The sequence below is a fragment of the Agelaius phoeniceus genome, chromosome 1, assembly GCF_051311805.1.
Source record: "Agelaius phoeniceus isolate bAgePho1 chromosome 1, bAgePho1.hap1, whole genome shotgun sequence".
Classification (NCBI taxonomy): Eukaryota; Metazoa; Chordata; class Aves; order Passeriformes; family Icteridae; genus Agelaius; species Agelaius phoeniceus.
Window position 1 is genome coordinate 3,971,050 of NC_135265.1, and position 26,363 is coordinate 3,997,412.

The 26,363-nt window shown below is 40.4% G+C and overlaps 1 protein-coding gene across 2 annotated transcripts in view; it reads right to left on the reverse strand.

The window, feature by feature from the left end:
- Nucleotides 1-26,363, reverse strand: part of MINDY4 (MINDY lysine 48 deubiquitinase 4) — an 83,402-nt gene that overhangs the window by 32,616 nt on the left and 24,423 nt on the right. For both annotated transcript variants that reach the window (XM_077186748.1, XM_077186698.1), the window contains exons 7-13: nt 25,952-26,061; nt 24,853-24,969; nt 20,716-20,804; nt 16,962-17,063; nt 15,072-15,135; nt 13,522-13,587; nt 13,162-13,229 (exon numbers count right to left, since the gene is read on the reverse strand). In XM_077186748.1, coding sequence (XP_077042863.1) covers nt 13,162-13,229; nt 13,522-13,587; nt 15,072-15,135; nt 16,962-17,063; nt 20,716-20,804; nt 24,853-24,969; nt 25,952-26,061 — 616 coding nt within the window. The remainder of the gene's footprint in view (nt 1-13,161; nt 13,230-13,521; nt 13,588-15,071; nt 15,136-16,961; nt 17,064-20,715; nt 20,805-24,852; nt 24,970-25,951; nt 26,062-26,363) is intronic.

The window sequence follows — 26,363 nt, forward strand, 5'->3', positions numbered from 1 at the left end:
TTGTATTCCCATATTTTTCCCAAATGGTTTATCCCAGACTGTACCCCCCTCCCTTTACCTGTGTTATCCCTCTCCCTGGATGAGATCATCCCCAATCCCCCACCCTGGCTCTCTGTCAATCACTCAGATCCCATCCCCTCCATCCAGAAGTTTCAGTCCAGGTCGTCGAGTGATCAGCCAGAGGCCAGGGGTCAGCCCCCCAAGCCTTGCCCCATACGCTGTCCTATATGTCTATCCCCCAGTACCCATCCCTTAGGGTCACTTATTGGTTGGTAAAATGTTATCTACTTTGGGTTTCCACCTCCCTTTAAATGTAACCTTGGCACATCTCCCGGGGCTCTCGGCAGGAGGCCCCTGAGGTGCAGGAGCTCCTTTGGGATCCTAATAAAACCTTGGATTAACCCCGGCTAAGAGTCGGCCCTTTATCATCTACCGATGTCTCTGGTGTCTCTTGTGCTGCACAGGGGCCCAGCCAAGGTGCCCTCAGTACCCTCGGGGCACAGAGAGTGTCTGCCCCCAGCCCCGGTGCCCTTAGCACCCTCAGGGCACAGAGAGTGTCTGCCCCCAGCCCAGGTACCCCCCCAGCACCCTCGGGGCACACACAGAGAGTGTCTCCCTGCCAGCCCAGGTGCCCTCAGCACCCTCGGGGCACACACAGACAGTGTCTCCCCCCAGCCCAGGTGCCCTCAGTACCCTCGGGGCACACACAGACAGTGTCTCCCCCCAGCTCAGGTGCCCTCAGTACCCTTGGGGCACACACAGAGAGTGTCTCCTCCCAGCCCAGGTGCCCTCAGTACCCTCGGGGCACACACAGAGAGTGTCTCCCTGCCAGCCCAGGTGCCCTCAGTACCCTCGGGGCACACACGGAGAGTGTCTGCCCCCAGCCCAGGTGCCCTCAGTACCCTCGGGGCACACACAGAGAGTGTCTCCCTGCTGCCAGCCCAGGTGCCCTCAGCACCCTCGGGGCACACACAGAGAGTGTCTCCCTGCCAGCCCAGGTGCCCTCAGTACCCTTGGGGCACAGAGAGTGTCTCCCCCCAGCCCAGGTGCCCTCAGTACCCTCGGGGCACACACAGAGAGTGTCTGCCCCCAGCCCAGGTGCCCTCAGTACCCTCGGGGCACACACAGAGAGTGTCTGCCCCCAGCCCAGGTGCCCTCAGTACCCTCGGGGCACACACAGACAGTGTCTCCCTGCCAGCCCAGGTGCCCTCAGCACCCTCGGGGCACACACAGACAGTGTCTCCCCCCAGCCCAGGTGCCCTCATACCCTCGGGGCACACACAGAGAGTGTCTGCCCCCAGCCCAGGTGCCCTCAGTACCCTCGGGGCACACACAGAGAGTGTCTGCCCCCATCCCAGGTACCCTCAGTACCCTCGGGGCACAGAGAGTGTCTGCCCCCAGCCCAGGTGCCCTCAGTACCCTCGGGGCACAGAGAGTGTCTGCCCCCAGCCCAGGTGCCCTCAGTACCCTCGGGGCACACACAGAGAGTGTCTGCCCCCAGCCCAGGTGCCCTCATACCCTCAGGGCACACACAGAGAGTGTCTCCCTGCCAGCCCAGGTGCCCTCAGCACCCTCGGGGCACAGAGAGTGTCTGCCCCCAGCCCAGGTGCCCTCATACCCTCAGGGCACACACAGACAGTGTCTCCCCGCTGTGGCCGTGTCGGGGCTGCCCCCCGGTCTCTGCCGACTCGGGACTGGCCGAGGGTTCCTGAGAGGCTCCCAGAGAGACCGAAGCATTCCCCTATCAAACACAGGCTATGAGGCTTGCAGAACCTTTCCTGGATCCTATAGGGGCAGTCCTATGGAAACAAGGGGCAGCTAAACCCACAAATCTCTCAGGTGTCACAGACATATTTTATGAAAAATACTTTTTCTACGACTTTTTTCCTGAGAAGCTGGGAAACTTCAGCTTCTCCATGTTTTGCTGCTTTGGAATGTGATCTGGAGGATTGTTTACCCAGCATGTGAAATTGTTTTTACTTGATGACCAATGACAGCCACCTGTGTCGAGGCTGTGAGCAGTCACAGGAATTTATTATCATTCCTTTCTTCTATTCTTTCAGTATAATTTTAATATATCATTTTCCTGTAATATAATATATATCATAAAATAATGAATCAGCCTTCTGAGACATGGAGTCAAGATTCTCATCTCTCCCCTCATGCTGGGACCCCTGTGAACACCACCACACTCAGATTCTCCCCAGAAGAATATTCCATGTTTATATCAGCCCTGGTGTGGATTACAGCCACATCCACGCTGGGATAAAGCAGAATTGTGGAGAGGGAGAAGAGGAGATGATGTTCTCTGCATCTGGCAGGTGAAACCCAGCCATCCCAGTTACTCTCTCTCACAGATATTCACATTTCTTGGTTGTTTTCTCAGCTTTCCACACTTTTCTCAGTGCTAGCTCAGGACTCTGGAATCTGCTCACACTCTGATGAGGTTTACTGGTACATTTTCTCTCTGAACTAACACTGATCTTTAAATTAAACCCCTTACTCTGCCTTTCTTGTTTATTTACAACTACCACCATCCCAGTTTTTTAGGAAACATTTATGTCCCACCTCAAAACTGGCTTCTTTTAAGGCTAGAAAACATAAAACCTTTTGTTCTTTTAGACTCCTTTGACAAAACAGATTCCTTCTTCCCCTGCTCTGTGCTTCTCCTACACTTCCCCCATATTTGATGTGTGAGCCCAGCCTGCCACGGTGTTTCTCTAAGGACACATCAGTGCCTTGCACAATCCATTAACATTTCTTCACCTCCTAAAACTATTCTGATACCCCCTCAGAGCAGATCCAGGGCTGTTTTTTCAATGCTGGCTCAGAGTCACTGTGTGCTCTGCTGCTCCTCATGCTGCCATTTACAGCTGATGAACCCCCCAGCACAGTAGTGAGCAGCCTCTGTTTACAAGACCTTGCACTTTCTGCAGTGAAAATAAATTCCTTTTTTATTGCCCTCATCAGGAGGCTGAGCCAACTCTTTGTTACAGCACAATTTGTTCTCTCTATTGACAGGGCCTTTCAGCTTTTCAGTCATCAGGTCACTTCATCAGCACACCACTCCCTTTTTCCAGCTCAGGGTCCCACATGTTATTAAAAATAAAAAATAAATAGGGGTGAATATAGCTCCTCCAGAACTTTACATTAATATTTACACTAAAAATTTTGGAATCAAATCAAATCAAATTTGGCCCCTTACCTTCCTGAAACACCCTTGGAACCCCAAGAATGAGAGCTCCTGGGTTCTGTGAAATTGGATTTTTTTTAAATACACAGGAAGGAATCAGTCTCAAACTTTTCAAAAGTTTCTCCCTACCACCCCTGTGTATAAGAATCAAAGTTTTTGATGCAATTAAACTTCTGGCAGCCTTTCTAAATCCAGTAATGCCCCCTCTGTGCATTAATCAGGAATGTTTATAGTTTATAAAGATCAAGCCTGGGCCTTATAATGGCTGGAGTTTTTTAACTAAAAGATTCTTTCTAAGATAGGTATGTATGTGATAATTTTTGATGATAATAATTAATAATTAATATTTAATTTTATTAATTTAATTAATATTTAATTAATATTTAAATAATAATAAATAATTAATAATTAAAATTAATAATCATGATACTTTTCAATGTGGGCAGAGATTAATTAATAAGGCAGAGATTAATAATTAAAAGAGTGGTTTTGGTGGAAAGGCAAAGGGGGAGATGCTGGGGTACACAAAGCACAGAATACTTTAGACCTTATTAGCATAAGAGATTTGGTACCAGGATGCTTTGGCAAGAGCAAACACAACTTTGAGAATTAAATCGAGATTGCAAGAAGATAAATGAGATGGATTTACCAGAAAAAAAGAAAATTACATCAGACTTCTGCAAGCAAGAGATGTTTAAAATGTGCAAGTTTGTTTATGTGATCTTTAACACAATCATTGCAGTAATAAATCACTGGCCTTCATAGAACAGTATATAAGCATTTGTAGTCCACAATAAAATCAGATTCTTTGACCATCACACCAAGTCCCCGTGTCCCTCTTCATCACTGATATTATTTTAAGGAATAAAACATTTTTAACCCCAGACTGATCATTTAGAAACTCCAACAGTCACCTTGCCTATGCTAACAACACCTTTCTGAGTCTCTTTCCTTATCACCTTTAGAATTCTTAAAAGATGTGTTATTTTCACATTAATAAATGAATTTTCATATTTTCATTTGATATATCAAATAAAAATCTATTATTAGGTCCCCATTAACTAATTTTATTCTCTCTCTCTTTTTTTTTTTTTTTTTTTTAGTTTAACTACCAATTCTCCACTTGCTCCTACAACTGCAAGTCAAGTTACTCAATATTTAAATTAGGCATGACAAAGGTAAGCTTTAGGATCAGGTCCATTCATAAAGTCTGGAAAAGCAAGAGAAAGCTTGGAAGTGCTGAATAAATTTAGGAATGAGGTGTAAGTACAAAGATCCTTGGTTTATTTTTTCCTTCCCATTGTGTAGCCATCAGCACATTTTCAGGTGGAATTCCACCTGCCACAAATCTGATGCAGTTATTATGCATGAACTCCAAGCAGCCATGCTGGCTTTGCTCTGTGGTGCTCCCTTTACTGAAAGGCAGAATATTAATTTATTAATTTAGACTTGGAACATTCTTTACATTATTCCTGATATCAGCCACCTCCACCATACACAGAAACCTCACATCTTCTCCTGGTATCTTTCTATTAATATGATAAGGAAATCACTTGTTTGTCATTTCCTCACGTGTGACCTCATCTGAACCACATTTTTTCTCCAGTTTCCAACACCTGGACTCAGACCACTGATGACAAAGATTGTTGCTCACCACACTTTCTTCATTCCTCTGCACTATTTTAAGAAGTCAGAGAACTCCCCAGAGAATGAGATAATAATCTTCCCTTTCTTCAGCTCCTCAGCTTTTTGATTTATCCTGATCAGTTCCACAGGGAGCTGGATGTGTCAGGGGAGCAATCTGGTTTTATTCCCACAAGTGACTGCACATCCCTTCCCCCTGCTGCACATCCACACCAAATCTGCTGTCACTCAGCCTCTAGCTCTCCAATTCTGTTCTGTGAACCCAGCTGGAAATTCCTGAATTTCCTTACCAGGGGACAAGAGTCACGTGTCTCAATTATCTGGGCAAACTCCACATTTTCCCCTATTTATTATTTTTGGCATTGTTTCCCACTTCCCCAGTCTTTTACCAATCAAGATAACAAAGAGAACCAGCATAAAAACATCTTTGTCCTCTTGATTCAGCCCTTTTTTTCTTAGCTGAGTCTCATCACTCATTTTTCTTTACCCCCAACCTTTGTCCCTTGTCCTCCAGTGCAGCAAACACCTCAAACCCAATCCAACCTTTCCTCTTCTTTGCCTTTGTGGTCACATTCCCACTTGGGTCACGTTCCTTATTTACAATGCTAAATAGCCTCCTTATATTCACATTTTATTTGGCAAATCCTACACATTTCTCTAGAGTGAGACCCTACTCTCCTCTACTTTCTCTTCCAAACCCCCTTTTCCCACCACCTTTTGTCCCTGGGTCCCCCCTCTCTCAAACATTAGAAAGTGACATTTCACACATCAATCTGCTCCCCTTTTGAAAGCACAAAGCTTCAAATCTTGGTGTCACATCCTCCCACAAATATTGCTGAGGCTGTCACTGATTATCCCTGTATTCTTGCCTTTTTTTGAAGGAAAAACAGTAAATTCTTTCAAGCAAACTCCCTTCTTTATTACCCTTTATCAGTTGCATTCATTATCCTGCATTTATTAATTGATTCATATTGCAAGTAGCTTTTGCCCCCTGAACATTTTGGCTACAAGGGCCTCTGAGCAATTCCCACAGGAATGGCAGGGAAGATCCTGAAAATCAGGAATTGCACACAACCCATGGAGCAGGAGGCACAGAAGTTCACTCACCCCAACAAGAAAGGGCTCAATTCTTCCCTACCAAGGTCTGGATCCCACAAAATCTCCCCTATTTGCTCCTCCCCCTGTTCCTGGTAAATCTAACCTGCTTTCCTCATGTTGCAAAATCACAAATGCCTCTTGGGGAGCTCTGAGATTCTCAGATATATATTATTTTTTTTTTCAGTTGTGTCCAGCTCCTTGTTTTTTAGCCCAGTAACATAATTGACAGCTGTTTCCCCTCAAAACCAGCAGCTTCCCTGTGTTTTCCAAACACCAAAAGCTGTAAAAAACCACAGTGACATCTATTTATATGACATAACTGCAAGCCCTGAGTGCAAAGTGCTCCCAGACACAACTTCCCCCTGCTGCTGCTGCTCTCCCAGGCACTCTCAAGTTTACCTTTAAAAAGGTTTTCCCAGAAAACTGGCTCACAGGAAAATCTACTTCCATCAAGAGCTGAGAGTGCCCCAAGTGATGGGAACCTTCATGAGAAGCTGGAATTGGGATCTTCCCCCTGGCCCAGCCAAAAGGATATTTCACAAAAAACCTTTCTTCAGCATCAGGAGAGAAGGTGAATTTCAGGGGAACTCCAAATTAGAGATTGGCTCTGGCACAGGAAAAGGTGTCAGCAAAGGAAAGTGGATTGAGGGTGGGGGACCCTTTGTTCCACCCACAGCTCATGAGCCAGCAGAGCACCACTTTCCTTTTCAAATTCTGCATGACTGAAAGAGATTTAAAGAGTAATGTGTCAGAATTGGGGTTATTTTACAGTAAATGATACAGAAAGGATATAGGGAAAAAAAATTATTACTGCAGTAATGATCATTTCCTGCTACTAAAAATAATAAATAGAATAGAAATAAAATAGAATAAAAAGTAATAGAATAAAAACTTCTCTTGATGAATAAAGGCAGACAGAACTGTTAAAATTACAAAAAAAGAAAAGAGTAAAAATAGTTTGCCAATGGGCCAGAAGAGGAAGATTCTTGTAGGATTGTTTGCAACCAGATAAATGATTACAGAAGAAAACCCAAGATGATGAACAAATGATATTTGATATGATATTTGATAAGATGATATTTGACCATGATAAAGGGCATAATAAAGGGCAGCATTTAACCTGATTTGGTGCTTCTGCATGTTTTTATTTCAAAGATGAATTACAATGGCAGATTAAGGAGATTTAACTTCTCCAATTAGGTAAAGTAGTACCAAAGGAATGAAGAGTAAGTGCACAGAATAACGTAATTTTAATAATTTGATTCCCTCCAGTGAAAAACTGTTCATTAATAGATTTCAGAGAATGAGGTGAATTGGTGATAATCAAGGACAGAGTCACTGGCTGTGAGAAATCCTACACTGACAAGGAGCCATGATGTGATTTATTTGATTTAATAACAACTGGCTTTTGAAATAAATAAATCAAATAAAGAAATGCACCTCCAAACAACCAAAATTCCACAACACCAAAATGGGAACAGCACAAATAACTTTGAAACAGGTCTGAGTACCCATCTCTGGAGCAGTAAGGGCTACAGAAATGCAGTAGTTAACAACCAAAATTCCACAACAGCAAAATGGGAACAGCACAGATAACTTGGAAACAGGTCTGAACCCTTCTCTGCAGCAGCAAGGGCTACAGAAATGCAGTTAATAGAGCTGTGGGATCACAGCAAGGAGCAAGATGTTGACATGCATTTTCCAAGGTTTATGAGCAGCCAACCCTAATGAAGTCCACAGATTCCTCCTGACTCACAAAATCAGTCTCCTTTTTTATTTTTCCCACAGCTAAAGCCATTGTTTTACTTATTCTCACAGCAACACCTCAGAGAAAACAGGGAAAAGACACCCCCAGTGGCCAATCCTGGCTGGAGAATGACACATGACCTGCTACCAGTAACTGATAAAATATCCCCATTTTGATTTGTGAGCGGCACAATGAGCCTGTGTTTCAGATCAGGCTCTCTGCATTGTCTCCATTGCCTGCAAATGGCAATACATTGGTTTTCCACCTGAGGAATGTTCTTGTTCCCTGTGTTCTTTGCTCTCCTGGGTTCTAGTAATGATGATTTTATACAATAAGTTGTTGTGGAGGAGGTTTTACAGTGACCTCTGTGTGCCAGAGAGAAGCTGGATAAGAGGATCCATGTAAAGCCCTGAAAGAATTTTCTGCCAAGGTCATTGACACAGAAACCAAGAAAGAAAGGAGGATAAATAAGAGAAAGCTGCAACTGCCTGTTCCAATGAGCACTTTGTTTGTCCCTTCTGACCAATGATTAAAGTGTAAAATGAGTTTTGTATGAATGCACAAAAAGCATGCACGAGAGAATAAAACCACTTGGAAGCCCTCTGAAAATGGAGTGTGTTGCTTTGTATTGTCTTAACAATAAAAACAAGATATTGCAGTGGTTAGGAAAAATGTGGGAACAGCGTTGGTGAGGAGCTGGAATTTAAAGAAAGCTGAAGATCCAGTGGGTGCATCCAAAGGAGCCACATCCCACTCCAGGAATGGCTTTGCATGAGTGAGCACAGCAAGGAAGGGACCAGGGGCTGGGGAAGATGAGGCAGGGAAAGCTGGGTGGAAATTCAGTCATGCTGGAGCCCTGGATGCTGAGAATTTTAAATTTTCTGTGCTTAAAGACACAGACCCCCAAGAAAACACTGCAATTGACCTGAGGCTGTGGAGAAGACTTCCAAATTTGATTAACAGCACTGGGATTACAGGTGTGTAGTTGGTTAGAAGTGTGTGATATCACAGGGTGGAAAACTTAGAGTTTGAGGTTTTACAATATAGACATAAATATGAAGCAAGATAGAAGTTTTAAGGAAGAGGCAAGTTGTTCTTCTTTACCTTCTTCTTCCTTCTTCTTCATAGGTTTCAGTGATGTTTTGTAATTAGAAACATCTGCATTGCAGGCTTTGAGGGATCAGTAATTGAGTTAAATAAGAAAATAATCTAAGTGTCATTTCTTATTAAATAGTTTAGTCTTAAAAGAGCTTGTAAGAAGAGATAGTTAGGCATTTTGTGCTCAAAACCCCACACAGTCAGACTGTGGGGATCACTTGAGTTGTCACTAAAAGCACTCCTGAATATTCCTATTTACATAGTAAGTAAATAAATCATTGAATCCTGGACTGGTTTGGGCTGGGAGGGACCTTAAAGCCCATCCAGTGCCACCCCTGCCATGGCAGGGACACCTTCCACTGTCCCAGGCTGCTCCAGCCTGCCCTTGGGGACACTTCAGGGATGGGGAATCCACAACTTTCCTGCTCTCAGGGGTGAGGCTCAGTGGGGGCTTGCAGCCCAAATTTTGAGCTCATTCTCTCTCCTGTGCATGGAAAATATCCTGCAGCTCTCATCAACGTGAAGATCCTTGCACACTCAGAAAGATTAATCCCTTGAGCTGCTATAATATGGCTTTTTTGGTTTTAATTTTTTTTTTGCTGGTTGTTTAAAAAGAAAAACAAAATTTAAATTAAAAAAAAAAAAAAAAAAAACAGGTAACAATTGTTAGGAACCAGAATTCCTTCCTGTACCAGAAGCAACAACGCGTTCTCAGCAACTTCCTCAGGAATTCTCACTCCTCTCTGGCCATTTGTTATCAGCTCAGGCAGTGATGATCATTAGTGCCTGGAGCATGAAAAACTCATTACCCAAAATCTACAAAGCAGCACAAACTCCTGCATTTCCTGGCATGCGTCCCCCCTGAAATAAAAATGCTTCAGATTGCCAGTGATCTTAGAAGAACTGCCCAGCAGACCTGGCTGAGAGCTGGAATTTCCATTTGCAGGGGAAGATCTGGAACAATGTAAAAATTATGGAGCTGGACCAAAAAAACAGCAAAAGCAGCAGGAAACATCAAGGCAGAACACAAAAATGGGGGGACATGGGGATAACATCAAGGCCAGGGGGTTTAGGGATGCTGGAGCTTGCACCTTCCATTAATTGCTCTAAATTTACTTGAACCTCTTGGCCTCCTCGTCTCCCTGAAAGTTGTTTATGCTGTGGAAAAAATTAGAATTATGGTTGTTTTAACATCAAAGCCTGAGTGCTACCCTGAGAGCCCCCAAGTTTTTGGACTTTGAGGAATAATGTATTTGTCCTTGTCATGAGTGCCTGAATTTTTATTATTTCCAAGTTATTCCTCTTTGTTGGTGAAGAAGAAAGATTTTTTTTTAATCTGTGCAAATTAATGGGAAACTTTGCTTTTTTCTTCCACTTTATTCCAGTATTAATGTGACTTTACTGGCCTGGGGAGACATGACTACATGCAAGATAAAATATGAAAGATCATATATTTATATGAAGCCATTAATGTGTTTTTATTCTGTTATCAACTCTCAACACATGATTTATCTCTCATCTGTCACAGAAAATTGAACTGATGTGTTCAGATAATTAAATTTCTAATGGTAGTGACAGAATTTCTCTCCTTTTTTTATAACAGCCTATTTAAAGCCCATCACTAGGTGAGTACAGTTGTAAGAGTGTTTTTGTCATGAATAATGCTCTGCATTATGAACATTTAATCTCCCATTTTTCACTGACCTGTCACTAAAAATCAGATTTCATTTCATAATTTGATATTTACAGTGTAAAATTTCTTTATGAGTAGGTTATTTAGATTTTCTCACTTTATAGGGGAGATAACCAAGCACTTCAGGAGATTATTTATATCATTCTAAGACAGATATTGAAAATAAGTCAAATTAATCATGGGTTTTTTTCTCTTTTTTTTGAGTTTAAAGGCCTAAATGCAAATAATTACACAGAAATTAAATAAATCATTGAATCCTGGAATGGTTTGGGCTGGGAGGGACCTTAAAGCCCATCCAATGCCACTCCTGCCATGGCAGGGACACTTCCACTATCCCAGGCTGCTCCAGCCTGCCTTGGACATTTCCAGGGATGGGGAATCCACAACCTCTCTGGGTAATAAAGATCATTAAAATAGATAATTACACTCAAAGTAGGAAAAATCTAACTGCTGTCAACTCCTCAACTAAAATTAAATAACCTTTTTTTTTTTTTTTCCAGTGTAATATGCACACAAAAATCCAGACAACTGAAACTTCCATGGAGTTTTCTGTTGTAAAGACCTGCTGGTTTTTCTGTCAAAAAAACAAAAAAACCAAAAACTGGGGCAGAACAATCCCAGGGAGATCTATTACTGGCTGAAAATTCCATTATCTAAAGCAACTCTTGTTTGTCTTCAGCTGTTCATCCAGAACTATGCCAGTTATGTAAATAATTGCTTACCATGCTGGTAACACTCTCTGAATGGTGCATATTTCTTGAGGATATCAGCACTGAGTTATTTGTCTTGATATTTTTAATATCCCGAGAGAAGCAAGGTGACATAGGCAGCTAAATCGATTGCTGAAGATTACATCAACAAGATTCAGTTTGCACTTAAAAAAAAAGGAATTGTGCAAAGGAAAGGTCTAAACCCATTTTCCAATGTGTTTAAAAAACAGAAAAATTCCCATTTCTTGTAAAAAAAAAAAAAGGTACCAATGCAGTGTCTTACACAGTACAAGCTAGAGGAGAAACAGTACTTTAAAATGAAGTTTTGTGAGAAAATCATGGCAATTCCTCAAAATAGAACTGCACTTCATGAACTGCTCTGACATTCTGGATCAGATCTGTAAAAATATTTAGACATTTTAAAATGCAAACAGGCACCAAAAGGAATTGTCATGTTCACTTCAGGCACAGCTCCCCCAAATAAAACCACAGATGATTGATTGGCCTTGTCATAATCCATCTGGAGGTGATGAGGGAGAATATATCCGTGCTTAAATGATTAAAGAATATTTATCACTTCATAGCAAGCAAAGCAGTGCAGACAGCAGCAATTTATGAACCTACAGACCATTAATGGCACAAGTAACTTTACTCATCTGAACCCCTCTGTTGTAAGCAGCTCAGAAAAATGAGAATAAATGGCATGTGCCCTGAAATTATCACATAATTTGTGTTAAGAGCACAAAAGTGGAGTTGAGCCAAGGGCTGTAGTGTTACTATAAGCAAAAGAAAGGAAGAAATTACAATAAAACCAAAAAAACTCAATCTGCAAACCCTTGCTGGGATCCCAGCAGGTGAGCACTGATTGTGGATCCCAAATTTGGATTAAGTTGCTGGTTTTTTGTCAAGACAATGCAGAGCTGTAAGAAATAAAAGCTTCCATAAACCAGCCTCGTGCTGCTTTCAAGTGCAGCTGTCACTTGTTTATGGCAAACTGGCAGGGAGCAGCTTCCCCTTGCTCCTGGGGCCTTTCACAGCAGTGAAAATTTGACTTTATATTCTAAACCCACTGACACTCACAGCACCACAGGAACACCTTCAGTCTGTGGAAAAACTCAGTGCCACTGCATATAAAAATTCAATGCCACTGTGCCTGGGCAAGCCTCAGGGAGTTTTTAAAGAGGTTCTGGTGACTTCCCATGAGTTAAGAGTCAGAATATTCATGACAGCAATAAACTGAGAGCAAATCTGTCGTACATTCCATACAGCTACCTAAAAATGAGCTGCCTCACCCATTTTACTCTGAATTTTCCTTTTCATTTTCACCGACAGAGACTGGGAAGGCATCACAGGTTATTCCCCCTTACCTAAGATACCTGGGGTATGTGAAATAAATAACCCTTTAAACAAGTCTTGCTTAAACTGTCAAGGTAGAGAGAACAAAAAACAACTTCAGACATGACACCTAATGTTCAGATGGAGCAGATGTGGTGGAGTGACCACTACAACAGATATATATAGTTATATATAATTATATATATATATATATATATATATATATAATTATATATATATATTTATATTTATATATTATCTATATTATATATAGATATATAGATATAAATAATTATATATTATATATATCTATATATATATCTATATATATCTAGCTATATCTATATTATATATAGATACATAGATATCTATAGTTATACATTATACCTAGAATTATACATATTAACATATTATAGTAATATAAAATCATATCTATTATATAATTATAATAATACACACCAAAGTGTGCCTACACAACAAGAAAAGCCAAGATTAGGTGGGTAAATCTGCACAACTCCCCCATATTTATCAGAGCAAACAGCAGGACAGATTAAAAAGGCCAGAGATTGAAGCACACATGGATTTCTCCTCATTTTCCCAGCTCACTTTGCAGGTTATAAAACAAGGCTAGAGAGGCACTCACAGGTTGATGGATCTTGATAAGATGACAGACACAGTCAGGAGGATGCAGCCATAGGGACCAATTTCAAACTGAAAAAGGAAAGGTGTTATTTTGCTGTTATTCAGTTTGTTTGTCTAGGATTTTGGTGCTATTTTGTTTGTTGTGTATAAAATTTTTTGCCCAATTCTCCAGAAATGCAAATGGAACTGATGGAATTGCTGGGATTTATGCTAAAAATTTGTTGCTGTGTTTGTTAAAATGGAAAACATGTCCATAGAGTGGAAGAAACAGTGTTCAGAACACATTGTGTGAAACTAATAGACACAAAGGCTGGCAGCTGAACCACAATTTGATTAATTAATATATAATTAAACACAGTACCTGGTGAATATTCTGCTGTAGAAGTACAATCAGGTCCTCATATCTCGTGGCACTGTGAAGTATTAGCTGGGAAGAAATACAAGAAGGAGAAAAGATGACTTAAAAAACAGCAACTCAGTTTTATAACCTGAAAGCTGAAATGAAGTAGCCAAAACTTTCAAACTGCCTGGAAAGATCTGAACAAACCAAAAAAATAAAGATCTGATGAAATTTACCTCTTACTGTTGTCATTTGGCATGGAATTATACCTCAAAACCTGATATATTCCGAATTTTTCAATTTCAAATTTCAATATATATTGAAATTTTTCAAGTTCATTTGATGATTTTTAAGTTTCTTGAACAGACAACTTTGATTCCGTTTTAAGCATTGTCTATGCAACGAAAAACAACCCCTAGGACAGAGGAATATTGCAGCTTTAGAAGACACAGGAGGAGCAAGAGGCTCAGGGCTTTGTACCTATGTGGTGAGGCATTTACCACACTCAGAGAATATATGAGTATTTGTATTTAAGATTAAATCCATGTTAAATTCCTATTTAAGATGAAATCCCCATGCTCAGGGGTTTGTGTCTATATGGTGAGGCATTTACCACACTCAGAAAATATATGAGTATTCATATTTAAGATTAAATCCATGTTAAATTCCTATTTAAGATGAAATCCCCATGCTCAGGGGTTTCTATCTATATGGTGAGGCATTTACCACACTCAGAGAATATAAGTATTCCTATTGAACATGAAATCTGTATTAAATTCCTATTTAAGATGAAATCCCCATGCTCAGGGGTTTGTGTCTATATGGTGAGGCATTTACCACACTCAGAGAATATATGAGTATTCCCATTTAACATGAAATCTATATTAAATTCCTATTTAAGATGAAATCCCCATGCTTAGAGGTTTCTATCTATATGGTGAGGCATTTACCACCAGAGAATATATGAGTATTCCCATTTAACATGAAATCCAGGAGAACTAACAGATCCAGGCCTTCACTTCAATATTCTTTGCCTGTTTTTCCATCTCCAGATTTTTTGAGACATCCATTCCCCTGTTTAGGAGGCCAAAAACATTTCCTGCAACCACTAAAGCCTGGCTGGAGGCAGCACTGCTTGCAAAGCCATCAGAGAGCCTCAGATGGAAACAAGGCATAACTGGAAAGTGTTCTGCCATTTGGAGCTTCTGGAAGGGGGAAAAAAGGCAAAGAATTCTGTGTAAGACAAGAAGAAAATAGAGCCTTTTCATGCTCATGGTCAATTGGAGGGGCCCATGTTCATTTTTACTGCATGTCATTAAAAGCAGGCAGAGTTTTTAGGTTTAGAAGGTAAATATACAAAAAAAAAAAGGATTTCAGAGAGCCCAACTGCCCACAGCCACTGGGACAACTCAGGGCCAGGCAGGCTATGGGATTTTATCTCTTCATGGGTTTTGGATCATAACTAATTTGATTTTAAAATGTTAGGAGCGCAACAGAAATCAGATTCATTGAGCTGAGACAGGGAAAGCAAGAAAGAGGATCTGGAGCATGGGAGTCACACAGAGCCTTACAGTTTCCAGGATTCCATCTGCCTTGTACTTCCCTGTGGGAGTGAACTGCTGTCTTCCTGATGGCCTGAAGGGGATATTCAGACAAAACTCATGTTAAAAGGAAGAAAATGGCATTCAAGAGAAATCAACATGTTGTATGAGCTGAATGATGTGCCAAAGATTTACATTATTATTTTTTTTATGACTTCAAAAAAAAAAAAAAGATTTCTTGTAGATAGGTTTACATTGCAAACCAAGCTTCTATCAGTGAAACAAAAACTTTATCTGTGCTGTGCTCTCTCAGTCTGACATGAATTAGAAGTTTCTCCACACAGAAAGAGGATAAATATAAGTTTAAGATGTTGATGACAGTTTTTATTGAAAAATATTTTTAGAGTCACGACATTCAAACAAGCAGAAGAACGTACGTAAAATATCACAGAGGAAATAGGTTTGAGATGTAAAATATGTGAAATATCATTTGAAATGTCTTTGAATTTGCTGCTTCTATTTCAGGTTTATGAAGGATTTCTGTGTCCCAAAGCCTCTCTGTTATTTTGCAGCTATTTTATGTCATATTCACATTTTCTGAAAAATCCCTTCGCCCAGGATTTTTCTCCTGGGAAGCTGAGAAGCCTCAGAGAAAAGGAAAACAATTCTTATCTCATTTGCTTCTCCTGTGTCTTGCTCATATGGAATGTGTTTGGAGATTGTTTACCCACAGGTGATTGTTTCATTGGATTCTGCTGGGAGTTGTTTTCACTCTTTGGCCAATCAGGGCCAAGCTGTGTTGAGACTCTGGAAAGAGTCAGGAGTTTTCATTATTATCTTTTTAGCCTTCTGTCTGTATCCTTTCTGTATTCTTTAGTATAGTTTAGTAAAGTATTCTTTAATATAATATAGTATTATAAAACAAAAAATTAACCTTCTGAGCACATGGAGTCAGACTCATCATTCCTTCCTGCCACAGAGGTCCCTGCAAATAGAATAATTTTAGTTAATCTAATAAAGGAAATTAATTATGGCCACAAAACCTGACTCACTTAAAAATGTCCTTTAGGTTTCAGTGCAGCCAAAGCTAGGGATCTAAAAGTTGGATGGTTTCTGTCCAAGCAGCCTCATTGCGTTGCATAAACCAAGCAGGCAAATAGAGCAAAATGAGCTTAATTCCAGCCATAATGGAATATCCTGCAATACAGAGGCAGAATGCTGCATCTGGAAAAATAACTCTCAATAAGAAGATTTTGGGGAATCCCTACAATCAATTAAATCCAATCCATCAATTAAATAAAGATCCAGGATCTTTCACAGCAACCTCAGAGTGTTTTGTCTATTCTGTCCCAGCTACTGGGGCAGCAAAAATTACATTCTGCACTGCTCCTTAGGCTGCTTTGGGTGGCATAAACGCAGCTTACAAAGAATTTCTGTGGTATTTTCAGGGTCCCCAGGACAAGAAGGAATTGAGAATCTGACTCCATGTTCTTAGAAGGCTATTATATTATATTATATTATATTATACTAAAACTATACTAAAAATAGAGAAAGGATACAGACAGAAGGTCACCAAGAATGATAATAAAAACTCATGAGTGCTTCCAGAGTCCTGGCACAGCTGGACAGTGATTGGTCACTAAGTCAAAACAATTCACATGAAACCAATCAAACAATCACCTGTTGGATAAACAATCTCCAACCACATTCCAAAGCAGCAAAACACAGGAGAAGCAAATCACATAATTATTGTTTTCATTTTTCTCTGAGGCTTCTCAGCTTCCCAGGAGAAGAAATCCTGGCGAAGGGATTTTTCAGAAAATAAGACAGTGACACATTTCTATTGTAAATTAGGTAGATTTGGGACAGATAGAGGTACAAGGGCAGTGTACAGTGACTAAAAGTGGTTTTTCTACTCACAGTGCCACCAGGGCTTTCTCATGGCCCCCTGCACGCCACAGAATGTCAGCAAGAGCCAGGGAGAGGCACTTGGTCCTGTGAGCTTCTGAAGGCTGGAGACAACTGCAGTCCAGGAAATAAAGGAGAGAGAAAGCACCAAAATGTGAGGGAAAACATATGCAGGGCAGGTTTGACCTTAAAAGAACAAAAGCATCTTTAGAGAGAGTTTTGTGACGATTAATAACATGGCTCCGGCGAGCTGTGTCAGAAAATCATTATTTAGGTACTTCAGTTCTACAGCTGAGAAAGAAACAACCTGGATGGCCAAAAATGCTGTGAGCTGGAGAGGCAGCTGGTATTGCCACTGGGGAGACATTCCAGGGGTAAAGGTAGAGCTGAACCCCACTTTTCTCCAGGAATGAGAGACCACGAGAGCACCCGTGGCGCACCCTGTGCTGAGACTGCTCAGCCCCTGCAGAGGGTGAGGACATTGATGTCACCACTGGGCTCTTTGGAACCATTCTCTGAGGAGAAACCTCATTTCAGGCATTTAAGAAGGTGCTTTGGGCCTTGAAGATAATCAGACCCAGTGAAGGGAGCTGTAGGGGGAAAAACTCTCTCTTTAGATTGCTGCAGAACAAACTGGGTACACTGGGTGGGCTTCTTCTCAAGTCAGAAGGAAAACAGGCATTGGAAGGACATTAATTCACCAAAATCAAATGTTAACAGCTCTGTGCTGCTTTCTGGGGGATTTCTATGAGTTCATGTTGCTCCTAATGAAGGTTATAAATAATTGTAAACTTGCCATGTCTCTGTGTTCTGTGACACTGCTCCTGTCATACAGGGGAATTTAAGTGATGAAATTCACAGCCTTCACTTCCAGGAGATCATTACTTCAGGTGGTGTCTGATTTATAAGGAATGATTAAAACAAAACTGGTTTTGTCATTAAAAGCAATGAATGAAAATCAGGAGAAGAGTAAATAAGGTATGATCAACAACAGGAACTGGTTAAGCACAGATCTGTTATCACACCCTGACCTTCTAAAAGAAGGAGTTCCTCTTCCACAGAACAGATTTTTAACTGCTTGGACAAAAAAGCAGGTAAATGCTTCAGGGAACAAAAACATATTGGCAAATAATGGACAAGAGAAGCTACTTCATCTTTAAATCTGTAATAAAGCTTTTAATATTCTCCAACAGGATTATTCTGTTTTTGATTTTTAGTTTCTAAAGGCACTCATACTTAATTTCTTTCCAAAGTTTTTACTTCTTAACCCTTTTAAATAAATCTACACCATAATGTTTTTAACTACTATTAAACTTGCTCCTAAATATTATCTGCAATAAATGCTGCTTTTTTTTTAAATAAGGTGTACCCCAAAATCAGGACCTAAAACATTTTAGGACCAGGAGGCTGAAAGTCCCAAAGCGGAGAACTGGCAGATTTGAGAATAAACCCAATATCCATGAGACTGAAGAAGTGGCCAAAAATCCCATGCCCCTGGGAAGAACATAACTGGAGTTTTCTCTAGTGGCTCCAAGAATGGCAGTCTTTGAAATTCAGATTTAATCAGTTTTTGAGTGTTACCAGCATGGGAGATGAGGACAAAACCTATTCCCACTGTTTGAGTAAAAGATCTAATAATTCAAAAGACTAAACAAGAAACACCAAATGTCAAAAAAATTAAACAGACTTTCAAGTTCAATGTCTGCCTTGAAAATAATGTTAATTTAGAGAATGCTTCCCTCTCTGACGGATGTGAGATATGGAAAATAATTGGTGAGAGTTTTCAAGTGGAAAAAAAATAATTATAATCACAAGTTTCTCTTGTTCTTATTGTTGTATTATCTTCTCTGCCTGTGTTCACCCAGAAATTCATGGGAATCACAAGTGATTTCTGTGTCTGAGAGAGGCAGCAGAGGAAGAAGGAGACATGATAATTATTTCTTGAATGTTGAAGAAGCCTGAAATCAAACACTTCCTGTGAAGTGGTTGATAATTCGAAAATCCAGGTTAGAGTCAGGAATATTTCTCCTCTCATTTGAAGCTCTGAGGCTTCCCTTTCCTTCTGCCTGCTGAAAGTTTCTGCCCATGGCAGACACAGCATAAGAAAAGTGTGTTTATCTCGTGAATAAAAACCAAAAATCTTTTCAAACCACGTGGATAAGAAGAGGAGGAAAACAGGAGAGGCAAATTCTGCCAAGTAAACAGGATTTGTTGGAGATGGCACGAGTTGGGACACACAGTTTAAAGAACTTGGCCTCCATCCACTTCTTTGGGTGCCACATCATTTTATTTCATGTATGATCTCTGAACCATGCTGCAAGAGGGAAATTATCATCTCTGTTTTCACTAAGGATGACCTGAGACACAAAGGGACCAAGGAGCAGATGATCAAAGGCTGTCCTCAGAGCTGAAAGAAATTCTTGCTTTTCACAACCAGAAATAATCCTTCTGTGGAGATTCCTGGTCATAAAATCTAAGTATGCACTGAGTTTCCTGCAAGAGAGTTTCTGAGGGTTTTTCTTTTATGTAGACAAGAACCTTGAAAAGTCTGCCCTCATTATAATCTGAATTAGAATCTTAAAGTTTTGCAGGATAACTTCTGTCACTTCCATCCTGGATGCTGAAAACAAATAATGATGCTCTACAGGTACCTGTTTCTTTCAAAAATTGATGAAAAACAGCCCAAACAATGAATTTAAGGGTAAGGCAGACAGCACTAAGGAATATCAACACAGACCACAGCACTTTCCTACACAGTTCCAAGCAGAAAAATGGGAATTTAAGGCCAAAATTTAATAGAAGAGGACCATTTTTATATTGTAAGGTAATGAAGGATCTCAGCATGAAAGCTTCTCTTCAGACTAAATCCAAGTCAGACTAATGGAGGTCACAAATAAAAGAAGGTGGTGGCAGCATAAACCAGGAAAATAATTTTCCCTCTTAAACATTTTGTTCCTTTAAGGCACAGGGAGGCTTTGTGGAATTTGTCTTTTGTAAAGGACTGAAATTCTTATTGAAAACAAGAGGCAAATACATGAAAACTGGTAACAAAGTAATTTTTGAGGCATTATTTTCCAGAATTTAATTCAGTAACTCATTTGCCTTTAGCAATGTGACAAGCACATCATTATTATAGCAGTCCAAGCAATTTCCTTGTCAGCAGCAACACCTAACAAAATTCCTTTAAAGCAAGTGGAAAATACACAGAATATAAATTCAAATTCCATTAAGGAGTTTAAACAGGAATAATCAAAAGCAGTTACAAGAAAAAAAAATCATTATAACTTTAATTTTTCAACCCTGTTGAGGTTCTTAGTGTCGAACACTGGATGAACTTCATGGTCTTTCAAACCTTGATTATTTTTTTGCTTGAAATCCAATTTCCATGAGGACCTCGAGGCTAAATAATTTTCATTGGCCTCAATTCAAGCTGTTTGGTTTTTGTAGAGGTTCTTGGGTTAATCACAAGCAATTATACAAATAAGACACCAACTTGTACATTCCTACAGTTCCACTGGAAGCAAACACAAGTAAATCAGATGCTGTTTTCTTTCTCTCTCTCTCTCTCTCTCTCTCTGAAACAAAAATAAGTTCAGTAAGTTCAAACTCAAAAGGCTCCTGAGTGGCTGCAGCAGAGAAATAAAATTAACAATAATAAAATTATTATTTATAATTAATTTTTTTTTTTTTTTTTTTTTTTTTTTTTTTTTTTTTTTTTTTTTTTTTTAGTTCTGTAGGCAAAATTCCTGAAGTTTCAGTGCCTTACCGGGTGTCTTTGTTCCTGTTGGTGTCTGCAAAGATCAGCTGCTGCAGGACACAGGCTTGGACAGCAGCCAGAACCCCACATGGGCCACCCTGGGGGAAGATGGGACACTCCATGAGCAAAAATACTGCTGGATGCTGGGGAAAAGCCCTGGGAGCTCCCACCCAGCCCAAAGCCATCCTTTCATCCCCCTCTCTCCAGCCAGGCCTTTACAGTGCTCTCTGTGGCTCTGGGATTTTGTGCAAGCCAAGGAAAATCAGGGGGTTTAAGTGTTTTTGTGGTTCCTGCCTATTTTTCCTGAAAAGACCAAGACATCTATAATGTCAAAAGAAATGTGGGGTTTTATTGAAATCTGGGATATATGAACTAAAAACCTCCTGATCTCTACTGAGCTGGAATTTAATTTTCAGAGAGAAATCAAATCTGAGTGTTTTTCAAGGACTGAAAACAAGCCTTGCTCTTGTACCTCCCCTCAGCAACCTCCACCTGCATCACTCCACAAAGATTTCAGGTTTCAGTAAAGCCCTCTGCACCTCTGATCCTCCCTCTCTCCCTCTCTCTGGGAGGAGAAAGAAAACTAAAAAAAGTGTGATTCTTTAAAATTATCAGTTTCAGAGGAAATAGATCACAATACCAAGAAATGCCAAATTAACTTTAAATTTTATGGATTTATAGCTGGTTTGGGGCTACATGCACGACACAAAGCTGACATCACAGACACCACAATGCCACCCACCAAACTCCTCAGAAACCCTACAGAAGAAAGGGAGAAAGGGGGAAGAAGGGAAAGGGCAGCCAGCCCTGCTGTTTTCACACAATGTGATTAAAGGATCAGTTTAATGCTCTGATTGTCCTAAGTGCAGCACCAAGGGAAGGGGACCTGCAGGTAAATTTTAGCAGTATGGAAATTAGAACAGCTTAGATATTGACAGCTTCTCATTTCTCATTTGTATGATACATACTCTGCCTCTGTAGGTTTATTTAAATAACTGATGAGTGAATAATCTGAAATATTTCAAGGAAAAAAGCAAGATTTGTGTCAGTCTATCACGGAGAACCTCCCACTCAAAAAAGAAATTACAGGATTCATTCTAAATATCTTCTTATAGCACCACAAAAGTTTAAGATAAGAAAGAAGTGAACAGTTGTTCAGCTGAATTGAATTTTGGAAGTGAGGAGGAAATATATGAACGAGCTGAAACAGGCACAATCTAAACAAAACACCATTCCTGCACTGGAATTCATGGTGGGGAATTTAATGGCCAGTGAGGGGCTGGAAGTGATGAGATCCTTTCTGCAGGCTGGAAACACCAAAGTAACATTTACTGTGGACCAGGGACCACCACAGCCATGGTTCCTTTTGGAGCATAAGTTAAGATTTAATATCTTCTTTTTCCACTAGGCTTTGTGAGATAAGCAGCTTTCTTCCGAGATCACCAGCCTAATGAAATATTTAACTAGATGAGGTAAGTTAATTAAACATCTTAATGACATGTTTATTAGCCATTGTCCTTGCCTCAAAGCCTCTCGTCCTCTCATTTCTGTATAATGGTTTATTGTGTTTGCGTTCCCCCCAGATGAAGGCAGGAATGATGAATCTGACTCCATGGTCTCAGAAGGCTAATTTATTTTTTATAATACTATATTATATTAAAGAATACTATACTAATTATATTAAATAATAATAATATAATAATAAAATAAAATAAATTAAAATAAAATAATTATATAATAATAATATTATACTATTATACTAAAGAATACAGAAATGATACTTACAGAATGCTACAGAAGGCTAAAAAGATAATAATGAAAACTCCTGACTCTTTCCAGAGTCCTGACACAGCTTGACACTGATTGGCCAAAGAGTGAAAACAACTCCCAGCAGAATCCAATGAAACAATCACCTGTGGGTGAACAATCTCCAAACACATTCCACATGTGAGCACAACACAGGAGAAGCAAATGAGATAAGAATTGTTTTCAAATTTTCTCTGAGGCTTCTCAGCTTCTCAGGAGAAAAATCCTGGGCGAAGGGATTTTTCAGAAAATGTGAATGTGACAATGGTCTACTTCTCTCAAGCCAGATAAAGATTTTCTGCACCAGCACAGAGGCTTTAATGAGTGTTTTGGAAAGAGGAGCCTGCAAGTATTTACTGAATTCCTCAGATCCCTGCTCCTGAGGGGAGAGACCTTGTGTGGACACCCCAGGAGCAGAAGCACAGCCCCAGGGCTGGCACAAAAGCATCACAAAGCTGGGGAGGATCCATTCTTCCAAGAGATCTGGTGGATTTTTGTGGAGGAGGTTTTACAGTGGCCTCTGTGAGCCAGACAGAAATTTGATGGGAGGATCCATGTTTACCCCTGAAAGAGTTTCCTGCCAAGGTCATTGACATGGAAACCAGGAAAGAGAGAAGGATAAATAGGAGAAACCTGCAACGAGCCCTTGGTTTGTGTCTTCAGACCAATGAGTAAAGTGTTAGGAGTTTTTAAAGAATGTATAAGGAGCATGCATGCAATAATAAAAAAGAGTTTGAAGCTTTCTGAAAATGGAGTGTTGTTTTGTATTGTCTCCATCTCAACCATGACCATCTCATCTAGAACAGATTTTGGGGACAGATTTTGGGGGCAGCTCCACAACCCTGTGGCACGAGGGTGGTCCCTGGGCTGAGCCTGATGAGGAACACAGAGCAGAGAGGGGTGAAGCACTGTCTGGGAGCCAGGTGCTCAGGCAGGGTTGAAAGGGAGAGCTCAGAGGAGTCACTGAATCAGAGAGCACCAAAAATCTCTCTGGATGGGTGTAGTGGGTTTGGTTCACCAATCTGAGATTCCCTGGCCAATGCACCAATGAGTGTGGTGGGTTCAGGGCTGGCCAAGCACCATGCAATCACTAGAATGTGCTAGAATGTACTCATTTCCTGCTGTGAGGTGGGATTAGGAGAAAGGCAAAGCAGCCTCAAAACTTTAAAAGGCTATAAAGAAAAATTTACGAACAGTAACAAAAAGAAAGAGTAATAAGAATCAGAACAAACTTTAGGACACTTCTCCTCCACCTACAACTTCTTTCTTACTGACAGTGTAAAGAGTCAAAACTTAAAATTTTCAGTCAGTTAACCACCTCTAGAATAGTCTTTCTTATTTCACTTAGGGAGAGGAGTCTTTCTTGTTAATGTTCTCTGATGCAAAACAAGCACAACTGGGCACGTGCTGGCCAGGCTGGCCCAAGTCATGGCTGGGTGGTTTTACCAGCTGTGGTCACCATGGGGACCTGCTGGACATTCCAGATGTGTCCCCTGCTGGACATTCCAGATGTGTCCCTTGCTGGACATTCCAGATGTGTTGCCCTGCTGGACATTCCAAATGTGTCCCCTGCTGGCCATTCCAGATTTGTCCCTTGCTGGATATTCCAGATTTGTCCCCTGCTGGACATTCCAGATTTGTCCCTTGCTGGACATTCCAGATGTGTTGCCCTGCTGGACATTCTAGATCTGTCCACCTGCTGGATGTTGCCAGGGAATTGATTGATTGATCCCAACTCCTCCGTACTCGTTTTAGGGAGGAGTTGGGATCTTGTGGCTGCAGGAGAGGTGAGCCCACCAGCAGTGCCAGTGTCCCAGGGTGCCTGCAAGGTGTTTGTCCCTTTTATTTCAGGAATGAACCTCATCAGCTGACCCCAGTATCTTCAGGAAGTAAAAATCCCCATGTGATTTTCCAGCCAGCTCTTGCTACACCTCATTTTGAGTCAGGTCAAGCTGCATCTTCAATTTGTTTGGCCCCACATATCATTTTTCTCTTATACTCCACCCTTGATTTATGCTCTTTTATTCTTTTACCACCACTAGCGTTCACCTGCAGTGGCTCCTCCTCATCCTCCCTGTGAATAATTCCCCATCACACACAATAATTCCCCATCACACACACACACACACAAACATTTGCACATTTTCTGCAGCTTTTTCACTTTTTCCTCCATCCATTAAAGTCTCCCATCATGACCTGACAAGGTGACAACATCCACTGGTAACCAGAGTTTAAAGGAAAAGTCTTTAGAAAACTAATTTTTTTCACTGCTGAAACACACAGCCTTTGTAAAGTCAGTGTAAAAAGCAAAGATCAGTGTTAGGAAGGAATTTACAGTACCTTTTTCTGCACAATGCCATATTTTAGCTGTGGGATATTGCTAAATGTAAAACTCTGGATTTTCCATTCTTCACTGAAGCAACAAAGACTGGAGCCAAACAGAAGATTTTTTAATTCCTATAAAAGAAAGAAAAAAAAATTCTGATTTTAAAAACAAATCTAAAACACAGTAATTTGCAGAAAAGAAAGGAGGAGTGTGGAAGGGTAATGACTAACTGTACAACCATCCTCTCCTGTTTTATGCCTACTGTAAATAGCAACACCCCAATGAAAAGGAGCAATATTTTCCTTTTCCTGCCATATTCCTTCCACTCATAATGCTGGGAGCTGCTCAGCACTGGAAAATATTTATGTCTAATGTCTGGGGCACAGTTTCCCATGAAAGCATCCCAGTACACTGCCTGAAATTTAACAGCTGGAAGAGCAACCAGTGGTGACATGAGGGAGAAGAGGACCCTCTACAAGATAAATGTTAATTAAATCGTTGATTTCTGTATTTCAGGTGGCACAAATCCAGACCTTGGCCTTGAACAACTGCAGACCATGGCCAGCAATAGCCACACTGAATAAATTGCATTCATGCTAAAGCAGAACTCAGGAATTTAAAAAAAAAATCACTCAGGGCTGGTAGAGTTACTCCAAGCTCAGTGGTCTAGAATGAAATTGGAAGATATCTTCATTATTTGCTCTGGGATTTTTTCTCCTCAGTCTGAATGGGAAGGAAAAATATTTAATAATTTTATCTCTGCTCAAAATAGGGGAGATAAGAAAAGCTGGAACAGTGAGAGGGGAATAATAAACCACTGTCAGTGAAAGGGCTGCAGAATAAGCACATGAACAACTGACACGGGGCATTAAAGAAATAATACAAGCTTAATTAATTAAAGCTACTATCTGTGCTTCAAGTGGGCTGATTGCATGAGGGTATTTTTCTGAGTTTAGGCATCCCTAAATTACTCTGTCACCTGGACAAGGAATAGACTCAGAAATACAGCACATGTTCAAAAATACAACACAGAGCAACCCACTGCAGCTTGGGCTAAGGCAACTCAAATAACAACCCCACAAATCTGTTTATATTTACCATAATTACTCTTACTTTTGCAAGAGAAATGTCAATGGCCTTTGATACTATTTGAAGCATATAGAATGTTGAAAGATCTGGGGTCTTATTGACTTCTCCAGTTGTCTCTTCATCCTCAACATCAACTGAAAGAAAAAAAAATCAAGTGTTGGATGGAAAGAATTGTTTTCCTCAGCACACTCAGTGCTAGGGGCTCATCAACATGAAAATTAACATTTATTGTTTTTATAAAAAGGAAAATAGTTTTAGCCAGAAAGGGCAGATAAAAAAAAACACGAGCCAGCCTTTGTCTGATTATTTCTTAATGATTTCTTTGTCTATTTAAAAGTTTATAGGAAATTAAATTGCTCTAAATCAACTAAGAGTTACAAAAGAAGCCACTCCTATGTATTTATTTGGCCACAGCTGCTCTGAACAATACAAAAGA